The sequence below is a fragment of the Nomascus leucogenys genome, chromosome 1a (genome assembly GCF_006542625.1).
Source record: "Nomascus leucogenys isolate Asia chromosome 1a, Asia_NLE_v1, whole genome shotgun sequence".
NCBI lineage: Eukaryota > Metazoa > Chordata > Mammalia > Primates > Hylobatidae > Nomascus > Nomascus leucogenys.
In genome coordinates, this window is record NC_044381.1 from 31,552,954 (window position 1) to 31,564,497 (window position 11,544).

An 11,544-nucleotide genomic window follows, 5' to 3' on the forward strand; every position below is an offset into this window, starting at 1 on the left:
TAACACGGTGAAACCCCGTCTCTACTAAAAATACAAAAAAATTAGCCGGGCCTGGTGGTGGGCGCCTGTAGTCCAGCTACTTGGGAGGCTGAGGAAGGAGGATGGCGTGAACCTGGGAGGCGGAGCTTGCAGTGAGCTGAGATCGCGCCACTGCTCTCCAGCCTGGGTGACAGAGAGAGACACCATCTCAATAAATAAATAAATAAATAAATAAACAAACAAACAAACAAAACAAAACAAAACTGACTTACCAAGTGTGCTTCTTTTGGATTGGAAGTGTGACATCCAACAACCATAAACATGATTGTGGTTGTTTAAACTTCAGAAAGAAAGATATAGGCTCATCAGGCGGTAATACATTTTTTTTCTTTTCTTTACTTTTTTTTCTTCTAAAGGAATGCTATATTTACTTGAAAGTAGGCTTTCTACAAGGTGTTTAACTTCATTTCATGGCTCCTATATTTCTTTGTATCTGTGGCTGCAGCTTGAGCTTATTTTAAATCTATAGATACAACATCTGTCTCCTTGGATTTTTTTAAGCCTTCATTAAACTGTCTGTGTGTGTGTATGTGTGTCCATAGATTTAGTGTCATTATCTTCAACATCATTATCTGAATATTCTTCTTTAAATCTTTCTAGAGATCATTCATTGAATCCTTCATATCCCCAAATTTAAGTATATGTATTCTTCAAGACTTTCAATGGATCCCCCCTTAATTTTTCTTAACATCTTTCTTATGTATTTTTATAAATCTCTTCTGAGTTCTCCTTTGTATCCTTCTTTACCACCTTTAAAAATTATTTAATTCTTTGAGCCCTCTTTTTTTCTCACAAATTCAGTTGCAGACTACCACTATTGTTTCATCGAATATGCTTTTGAATTATTCTTTCGGTTCGAATTCTTATCCAAGGCCTACTTGCCCTTCTTCTTTGCATCCTTCTTTTCATCCTTCTTTGCATCCTTCTTAGCATTTTTCTTTTCATCCTTCTTTGAATCAGCAGATTCTTTCTCAGTATCTTTCTTGGCATCTTTCTTGGCATCTTTCTTGGCATCCTTCTTAGACTCTTTCTTGACATCATCCTTTGAGTCACTGTCTGTACTACTGGGCTTCTTCTTATCTTTCTTGCCTTTTTTAATCTCCTTTGCATCTTTCTTGGCATCCTTCTTGGCATCCTTCATTTCATCACCTTTTTTTGCATCTTTTTTTCCATCCTCATCCTTCTTTTCATCTATTTTTACAGCTTGTAATTCTATGCCTGAATCCTTGCCCTTCTTTGAATCCTTTTTACCTTTTTTGCTATCTTTCTCTGTACCTCCTTTTTCATCTTCAGATTCTGTTGCTGAGTCTTTGCCTTTCTTTGAATCCTTTTTATCTTTTTTGTCATCTTTCTTTGCACCTCCTTTTTCATCTTCAGATTCTGTAGCTGAGTCTTTGCCCTTCTCTGCATCCTTTTTACCTTTTTTGCTATCTTTCTTTGCACCTAGCTTTTCATCTTTTCCTTTCTCTACATCCTTGCCTTTCTTTGAATCTTTTTTTCCTTGTTTTAATTCTGATTCTGAATCTGTTGTGTCCTTCTGTGTTGTCTTGTCTTCACCTTTCTTACCAATCTCTGGGGATAAATATTCAAATATTTCTTAAAATGAGAAAATCCAAACTTGATAAAATTCTAATAGAAACCTAATCAGAAAATTACAGAGATAATATAAAAACAGTAAGTTATCTCTACCTGCTGCTTTAGAATCCACCTTGACAGTACGAGTTGGTTTGAGAGGCTGCCTCCTGGCAGCTAAATAAACGGATGGTCTTTCAGAAATTCTCATTAAAGAACGGTACATCCATAATGGTTGTCTACGATCTCCTCTTAATTGTTCTTCATCCATTATCTGAAAGATGGTTACAATAATGATGAACAACTTGTGGGCGAATAACACAGTTTTTATTAGTATATCCCAAATATATTTTAACTTCAACCATAAAGATTTTAGCTTTTGCTAAAAAATGGGGAAGTTTGAGATTTCATCCTTTGTTTTGCTTTTTTATTTTCATGCTTTTTTTTAACTAGCGAATAATCATGCCCCATTTGGAGGTTACTTTCAGTTTATAGGACTCATAGTTCCCTCAGGATTTTAGGTTCAAATTGGTAGACTCACGGCATATCTTCACAATCATAAGAGGCTTTTTTAACTCTATGTTCTTAAGAATTCTTGGAATATCTTGCCCACCTTCTATTTCTAGGTAAATCAAAAGCTATTCTCTAATATCTAATAGTTCAGGTTGAGGCATATCTTAGTCTATCCTCATTTTCAGAGTCTCTGGAATTTAGAATGCTACTCATGGTTAAAGATAAAAGTCTGAAACTCCTATTGCTTGGCAGATGCAATTTGAGTATCATCAGATTGGTAACTGAAATAATGAAATCTGTAACAGAGAATGTTAATTTGAGAGACATTATACATTTTGTTTTCAACTTCTAATTAAATATGTACAAAACTGAATGGCAAAAACAGCTAATCTCTGTACAAATATTAACAAAAATGGAAAAATAAATTCAGCAAGAAAAAAAGAACTTTGTTTACTATTAATGGGTTACATTTTTAAAAATAAACAAGTTAATGATACATTTATTTTGTGAAATTTTCTGACTCCAGAAACATTGAAAAATATTTATTTTCCAATACTCCGACTCCTGAATTCTATATTACAGAACTGAGGAAGCATTAAAGATATAATGTAATCCCATGACTCAAATGAGGGGTTTCTCCAGCTGTAGAACATTTCCTGAATGTTCACACTAACTCTAACATCAGGAACTCCATAATTTTGTGCATCTTGGAAACAATTTTTATAATGTGTGGTTACTGAAAAAAATAGTTAATATGAAATAAAGAGGGCAACTGTATACAGTAAAATGCAAATAAAACGTATCTTTAAGTGGTAGGCTTTGAATTATCTCTAACTGTGCTGTTCAATAGGGCATTTCATAGCCACATGTGAATTTATTTTAATTCAATGTAATTTAAATGTAAAATTCAATTCCTTAGTTGCACTAGCCTCATTTCAAGTGTTTAATAGCCTCATTGGACTACAGAGATAAATATTCCCATCATTGCAGAAACTTGTTGGTCAGCTTTGATCTATAACACATACAACTATACATGATTTCACAAGCTTATTACTTAGTGATTACTTAAGACTAATTATAATTACTTATTGTGGTTATAATTATTACCAAGTTATTACTTATTACTGATAATTATAAAATCTTTCCAATGCTTACAGGAACTGTATTGTCCCGTATTTGAGAAGGTTTTGATCTCCTTTTTGTTCCTGGCCGTTGTGGTTTGGGAAATAACAGGGCAAAGTGTTGCTGATTCCATGATTGTTTGCTTAATTCACTGACTAAAATAAGGGAGACAAAAAACACATTTTGGAGTGAATGGAATTCCGTCAGAGCTGAAATGGCATTATGTGCAACGTATATCATGTAAATGAATAAACAAGTGATTCAAATTATGTATTTGGTAATGTTTGCAATTTTCTGTTATTAATATAAGAAAATAAAAATTGATTTTTCTATTTTGAGCAGTTTTACAGATAACTATATAAAGTAGTCATTGCAAAACTAGCATAACTATAATATAAATGGAAAGATTCAGTTTTACAGCTTCCTTTTAAATCTATCTCTTCCAGTCTAGGTTTTTGCTTTATGCTTTTGGTTAGTATACAATTTTATTAATAACAAAAAATAAGTTAACTACTTCCGTAGCTCCCATAGTACTTAGCACAATGCCAGCATAAACATTCGGTAAATACATGATTTAATCTAAGTGCTAAGACTTAAGATCACCTTAGTAATAACTTTCCAAGCTACAAGAGTAAATGCGGCCAGGCGTGGTGGCTCACGCCTGTAATCCCAGCACTTTGGGAAGCCAAGGCGGGCTCATCATGAGGTCAGGAGATCGAGACCATCCTGGCTAACACGGTGAAACCCCATCTCTACTAAAAACACAAAAAATTAGCTGGGTGTGGTGGCGGGCGCCTGTAGTCTCAGCTACTCAGGAGGCTGAGGCAGGAGAATGGCATGAACGCAGGAGGCGGAGCTTGCAGTGAGCCGACATCATGCCACTGCACTCCAGCTTGAGCGACAGAGCAAGACTCCGTCTCAAAAAAAAAAAAAAAAAAAAGGGGGTAAATGCTATACACCCAAGAATGGTATTGTTATAGGTGACATATTTTGTAAAGGAAAATGACAAAAAGCCTACAGAATGGTGACTGGGTAGGTGAAGTAATCTGGAAACTATAATACAAATAATTAAAGTTATTTAAGTTACCAATGAGGCCAATGAGAGATTTCATCATTGTATTTAGATACATGCAGCATTAATGTGTGGAAATAATAGACATTTTCTATGAGTTTTCTAAAGAAAATAGGAACAATGGGAAAAATATACAGAAAAAATTATATTTAAGCTCAATATCTGAGGGGAAAATACTTGATATTTGAAGTTCTTCAAAATCAAATACCTTTGCCTTGTCTAGTAAAGAAATACGGGGCCAATTATAAGCTGGATATAATCTATCAGGAATGTTGTAGAAGAAATTCCTGACATAAACAAGAAGTTATTTATCCAATTTCTACATTGCTTTTCAACTGTAAGATTTTCTGATTGTATGAATTCTAACACGTAACTATTTCCAGCTTTCATATACTGAACGTATTTACTTAAACTTCCTTGGATTCAAAACAAAGCAAAATATATATAAAAGGTGTTCACTGGGCCTGTAAGAAAGGTTCCTTGGGAAATAGTTAATTATCAATTTTATTCCATGGCAATGTTTGCTTTATCACTTTGAATGGAGGATAATACTTACCATAAAATTAAGCACACGTGTTTTGCAATAAATATTGAATGCTTTCTTACCTGGAATGTAATTATCATATGGCCCAAAGTTTACTCTTTGGCTATTAAAACAAAAAAGAAAGGTTTTAGTTAATTTATTAAAAAATCACTGTTTTAAATTGTCATTATTATACTCCAGTACCTGCAACCAACAACTAGAGAAATATTTCACAATCTCAGATATCTTTTGTTATATAAGATTACTTCGTCTCCAGGATAATAGAGATGAGCAAATGTGTTTTCAAATTACAACAGTACTAAATAATGGTCGGTCAAACAAACTATATATATATATACATGTATGACATATGTGTGTATATTTTCAGATGTGCAATTTGTTTATGTGTGTGTGTGTATAAGCAAATTGCACATCTGAAAATATACATTTAAAAAATTACAAAAACACAGTTGAATTATTTTTCCCAGTTCATGCTCCAAATTCTCTCAATTGAATTTGAAACAAGGTATCACTTTGTAAACTCTATGCTTATGTAAAAGCATATCCTCAAAATAGTCTCAAAAAACGACACCAATTCCAAATTATTAAATGGCCTATGTGTGCACCTGTGAATTTGTGTGTGCATGTGTATATGTCAGTGTGGACCACAAAAATTCATAAGGAATTTCATTACTTTTTAAAGAAAATCTGACAAAGAAACTATATTGCAAATTGTTTTTCATTTATAGGTTCCCATTTGTTTTATTACTATCTTAACATGTTTGTTCCCATGAAGGAGTGTTTTACAATCTAATTTTTATTCATTGGTGATGGAGACCAATCCTAAGATCTATTAGAGAAATATTATTTTACATTGTTTCATTATATTTTGGACATAGAGCCATCGTTGTTCATGAGTGAGTTTGAGGCTTTTCTGCTCATACACAAACACACACGTAGTGTATATTTGACAGTGTGTAAAACTTAAGGTTTAAGCATAGAAAAGCAGTACCTTGATACCTTGACTAAAGAATGAAGCTAGCAGCATAAAACATGGCACATTTTTTCGTGCTATAAAAATTTGTATTAGCTGAGTAATATTTAATATGTTTTCACCAATAAGTTATCCAGCCTATCATTTTCTTAAACTGAGTACATGCACCAAAATTACTTGCCCAATCATATCTGAATCTCTCAATTCAGATCCAGTCAAAGTACATTTATATAATACAGAAGAAATTTTGATGCCCAACAATGATTATGAACTACATTATTCCAAATGCTCTCGAAGAAGAAAGATTTTAAGTTCATGAAACATTATTAAACTTGAGATTTTCAAAATAGTACATCAGAGTGATCTGTTAATTTATTCTATAATTTCTAGGACATATTATTTAATCACCCAGCAATTGAATTTGAAATCAATAATAAAATTATCTAGACAATATATAAATATTTGAAAAATAAACAGCTCCTTTTAAAGAACCAGTGGTCCAAAAGAGATCACAATGAAAACCTATTTAAAAAGAAGCAACTGGACAATAAGATAATGTATGAAAATGATAGAATACTGCTTAAAAGTTCATAGAGAATAACTTACAGTTTTAGTGTTTTATATTATAAAAATGTTTAAAATCAATGTTTTAAATCTGTCCATTGAAACTAGGAAAATAGTATAAGAAAAGAAGTAGAGGAGGAGTAAGTATGTTCCAACTCATTTTTGAGGCTAATATAAATAACCCAAATACTTTTGAGGTTAATACTAAAAATGCATGTTATAGATGAATATCCTGCATTATTATAGACCCATAATTTCTTAAAATTTAAAAAGTCATACTGACAAACATATAAAATTGCTAATACATCATGACCATCTGGCTTATTTTCCAGAATATGAGGTTGGTTTAACCTAAAATCAACTAACGCAATCATTCCAATTGACAAAATAAATAAGAAAAATCATCTGATCATTTCAGTATATGCAGAAGAATTTTTGAAAGAAAGTAATATGCATTCATAATTAAAAATTCTGAGAAAACCAGCAATAGAGAATATAGCCCACAGAGGGATAGAATACATCTAGATAATGCCTATTTTTAAAATCAAACTTATTGGAGGAATATTGACTGTCTTTCCTTAAAAATCAGAAACAAGGCAAAGATCAACCTACTGTATCTATTAAGCATTTAAATTCAGATCCTATTTTGTTTCATAAGGCAATAAAAGAACTAAGATTGAAAAGGAAGAAGTAAAATTGTCTTTATTTGTAGAGGATACAACTGGGTAAATATGATATCCAGTGACATCTATAATAATAACAAAGCTGCCAATCAAATGTAATAAGTTTATATGATACAGAGTTTAATGAGTTATACTTGTTTAATGATTATATGATAAATAGTTTAAATGAAGTATGTTTCTATATACCAATCAAATTAGAAGATAAAAATTTAGGAAAATTAATTAAAACTTGAAATAACACAAAAGCAAATTATACAGAAACAAGTTATTGAAATACATATAAAAGCTGCATAAGTGAATTAAAACTTCTCCTCTAGGAAATAAAGAAAAGGAGGAAAACAAAAGCCCACAGAAAGACTTAGACAAAAATGTTCATAGCAATATTATTCACAATAACCTCAAACTAAAAGCAACTCAAGTGTCCATCAACAAAGGAATGGATAAACTAAGTGTGCCACATAAATGTAATGGAATACTTCTCAGCAATCGAAAGGAATAAATTACTTATATGTGCAATATGGAAACTTTAATGAATACAAAGGAATATTATATTGAAAGAAAAAGTCCAGAAATACTAGCACGTACACAATATAATTTTATTGTATTCACTTCAAAAATAAGCAGGACTCTATGTGGTAACTGAACAGCCATTGGTTGGAGAAAAGCAAGTTGGATTGATTGGAATCTGTCATAATGTATCTTTTTTGTGTGATCAAAGTTTTCTATATATTTCTTAGTGTTTATGGGATTAGAGTTAGTGACAGTTCAATAAATTTTAACCTCTTGCATTTTTAGTGAGAATCATTTATAGGATCCCAAGCAGCAATAAACCAAATACCCTTGCCCCTACTCACTATGCAAATGTGTGTGATAAGCAATTAAAGCAATTTGATCTTTTGGATTTGATAGCACTTTCCCACTCTTTAAGTCTGGCTCTGCTGGTGAGAGCATCTCTTTCCTTTCCTCTCTGGTACAGTCGAGTAATTATCTAGGTCAGGGTGCATTTGCATTCAATTTTTGACATTCTTATTAAAAAAACTTTCAAACTGTCTTATTGAAAATAAACTGTTAGTGTATCCCCTATTTTTATTTTGAGATATTTTTATATGAATGTAAATGTATTTTCATAATTTTAAATTAAATCCGTAAGATCTAATTTAATGACTTAACCTAAGAAGAGGGTAAAATGTGATTATTAAGTCAAAAGGTCGTTGTTGTTTTTTAATAGGACTAATGCTTAAATTAAAGTATCTGGATATATATGAGGCAACACAGTAATTAATGCCTCATATTTACCAAGATTAAATGGAATGTAGAAGTTAAAATTCCACCTTCATGTCAAGCTTATATATTCAATTACTTCAAAATCATTTTCAGTAACTGTGGGTGTTCTGAGGTAAAGAAGGTTTCCCATTGTCAACAATGTAGAATATAATGTATTTGCAACTTTGAAAAGAAAACTAGGATTAAGTTTTCTGAAATAAAAAGTAGAGAAGCAAGAGACGTGGGTGACTTTATTTCTTAAGAGAAAAATCTATTTCTATTCTACCACCATAAAAAATATTTTTCAAGGGTAAACATTTAACCAAGTTTGTTTTTCTGATTATTTTTCCTTTTAGTCTGGGTTATATTTTAATCTAAATACAAAATCCACCCATCTTTCCTGTTGGCTGTAACTGTATCTCTGCTTAGATGTGTTTTAAAAATATATAGTGGATTCAAAGTCAAAGGATTTAAATGATTTATCTCCCCAGTTACATGTGAGTTGTCCATAGATCTCCTGTTTGTATGCATATTGCCAGATATCTTGCCAGTAGACTAGATTTTTGGAATCTGCATCAGCTGCAGGGAAAAGAAGTCCATAAAAGACATGGTAGAAAGTTCTCTAGGAACTGACTGCAGCCTGAGCTGCTCTTCTTGTATTTGCTAGAGGAGTCTCTGTGTAAAGGCAAGGTCAACTGCCCCAGGATTATTGTCTTGCTGAGGAATGGCTCTGTGTGTAGTAAGATTCTCTATCTTTCTCTAGCATTTTCTGAAGCAGTGTTTCTTAGCATGGGTTTATTTTGAACTCCTCGCCCAGAGAACATTTTGCAATGTCTGAAGACATTTTGCTTGTCACAATTGTCTATGTGTATGTGTGTGTGAAGATACTGGCATCTAGTTGGTAGAGGCCAGGGGTACTGTTAAACATATTATAATGCATCTTACAATGGACAGAATGCTGGATCTCCCCTACCCCCAGCACCTTCTAATCCTCTATTCCAACAGAAAGTTTTCTAGACTACAATGTGAGTGGTGCCAAGATTTATAAAATCTTCTCTACATCAAGGTGAATCCCCAGACCAGGATAGTAAAAGAGGACTTTAGTAATGCTACTCAATAGAGAGAAAAATGTAAAATATGCATTAGATACAAGATCAGGAAGCTAATATTGGAATTTTAAATATTCATATATTTAGATACCCTATCTCACACCAACTCTTTATGATAACCTCTCCTACTTGTTTCAGAAATCTTAGTTCTATTCAACATTATAAATGGGCTGAGTTGACTAACACAACCTAAATTTGAGGCCAAGGACAGAAGAGATGAAACTATTAAATGGTATAGTTGAGGTTTGCATAGAACAAAGGTATTAGAGAAGGAGTAAGTGGGAAGGGAAAAACTGAGTTCGAACAGAAAAATTTTCTTTATCAGATACAAGTTGATAGCTATAGGCACAGAAATGTTAAGTCCAAAACTAAGGCTCTGGCATTCTTAGAAGAATTCAGAGAAAAGACAAATGGAGTCAAAAATTAATTTTCTGCATCTTAAATTTTGTGTGTTACATGCATTGGGAGCTGTCACTTGAACCCAAAGAAATATGCTAATTTGTTATTAAGAAGTTTTATGTGTGCTTTTCTGGCTAATGGTGAGGCCATTTGATTAGGAATTCTATCAGTTTCCTCCTACAAAAACAAGAATGTTTTGGGATTACACTAGAATAACACCATAAAAAATAGCCACAAGACCAAAAAGAGGTTTTTAACGATTGTGGTCAAGTTCTCCAAAAGCTATTTGATGCTTATGATAACAATAATACCATCGATATTTTACAGTGCTTATATATTTGAAAGTAATTAAAATATAGTGTAATTCAGCCATGTTAGGTGCCAGAACACAGATTATTGCATAGCAGGCATCAAGTTACTCAGCTTCTAAAGTAATCATGACAAATGCATTTAAACCTTTACCAAAAATTATACTTTAATGATTGTTTTATAACAAAATGGGCACCAGTATCTATGGAAAGCCTATTTTATTTTTATTATTCATGTTTTATCTTTCCTTTAACACTACTGCTAAATTAAGGTCTACCCATACTTTGTATTACAAAACTCCATTCCTTCACCTTTGTTGCATGTCCTCTGTAAAAAGGTTTACAGAATTGGAATGTGTTCTTTACCTACCTTATTTTGACAAGGAATAAATTAAGCATAAGTAAACTACTGTCATACAACATACTTCTCATGTCTGGATTATCTGCTTTACATTGCATAGTATTTTCACATACTCGATATTTTGCAAGGGGGATACAATTAGTATTCAGTTGGTCACATTTGGATAGAGCTGCCTCACTTTTTACTAAAAGTTAACACTGCGATACAATGCGTCCTGTAAAATTCAGTCACACTCCTCAGTCACTATTACATACACAAAAATTATTCACAGAAACTTCCAAGTGGTTCCCTGACTGAAAATCATGAATTATTTTATTTTATATTACTCAAAATGCAATGTGATAAAAAATCAAGTAAGACTAACAGTAAAAAAACAAACAGACAAAAAAGACTTATTCAAAGCCAGCTATCTATTTTACTGAAACGCATGCACTAGCTGTATCTTAAATCAAAAAAATCTATTATGTTGCTTGAGAATCTTTGTCTGCTTAAACACATTATTTTTTGCTTATGAATGGCACAATAATAATATAATAAACATCTCTTCATATTAAAGAAGTTAAATGTAAAGCTAATGAGTATTTCAGTTATTTTAAAACCTAAAATTTGACTTACAATCTTGGGAGAGACATTTTCCCCACTTATGACTTGCCAGGACTTAAGTATTGTAAGTTCAAACTGGTGATGTTGAACCGTGACATCATAAAGAAGCCGAGAGCACTTGGAATTAAAGGGGCAAAACGAAAGGAGACACTTGTGTTTTATGTTGTCTAAAATTCTAAGATTAATATTTACTTTCACTTATTACTGACTAAATCTAGCTAGGAGTTTTAAAAGTAATCAATTGATTTTACACTTTAATAAAATATTTGTTTTTTTTCATGTAGTTGTAACTTATTGACTGATATGGAAAAAAAGGTAAGTCTAAACATTTATCTGTGAGGATCAGCTGTAATCCTAAATTCCCTTTCATTCCTGTAACTTTTGTTAAATCATTTGCATAACTTTACACGTCTTTCTCT

The 11,544-nt window shown here is 32.2% G+C and overlaps 1 protein-coding gene across 1 annotated transcript; it reads right to left on the bottom strand.

The window, feature by feature from the left end:
* Positions 1–257: 257 nt before the first annotated feature.
* CYLC2 (cylicin 2) lies at positions 258–11,224 on the bottom strand. The gene is made up of 5 exons (XM_004087008.3): positions 11,138–11,224; positions 4,925–4,965; positions 3,280–3,401; positions 1,729–1,885; positions 258–1,611 (listed from the first exon to the last, which is right to left on the bottom strand). Exons 1-5 carry the CDS (start codon positions 11,152–11,154, stop codon positions 914–916), a joined length of 1,035 nt encoding a protein of 344 aa, XP_004087056.2. The 5' UTR covers positions 11,155–11,224; the 3' UTR covers positions 258–913.
* Between the last annotated feature and the right edge of the window lie 320 nt (positions 11,225–11,544).

What these genes read in the sequence shown, in the direction of transcription:
- CYLC2 (XM_004087008.3), bottom strand. An exon ending in ATATGATAATTACATTCCAG is followed by an intron (nt 3,402 to 4,924) that starts GTAAGAAAGCAT and finishes CCCTTATTTTAG; the next exon opens with TCAGTGAATTAAGCAAACAA. An exon ending in GGTGGATTCTAAAGCAGCAG is followed by an intron (nt 1,612 to 1,728) that starts GTAGAGATAACT and finishes ATTTATCCCCAG; the next exon opens with AGATTGGTAAGAAAGGTGAA.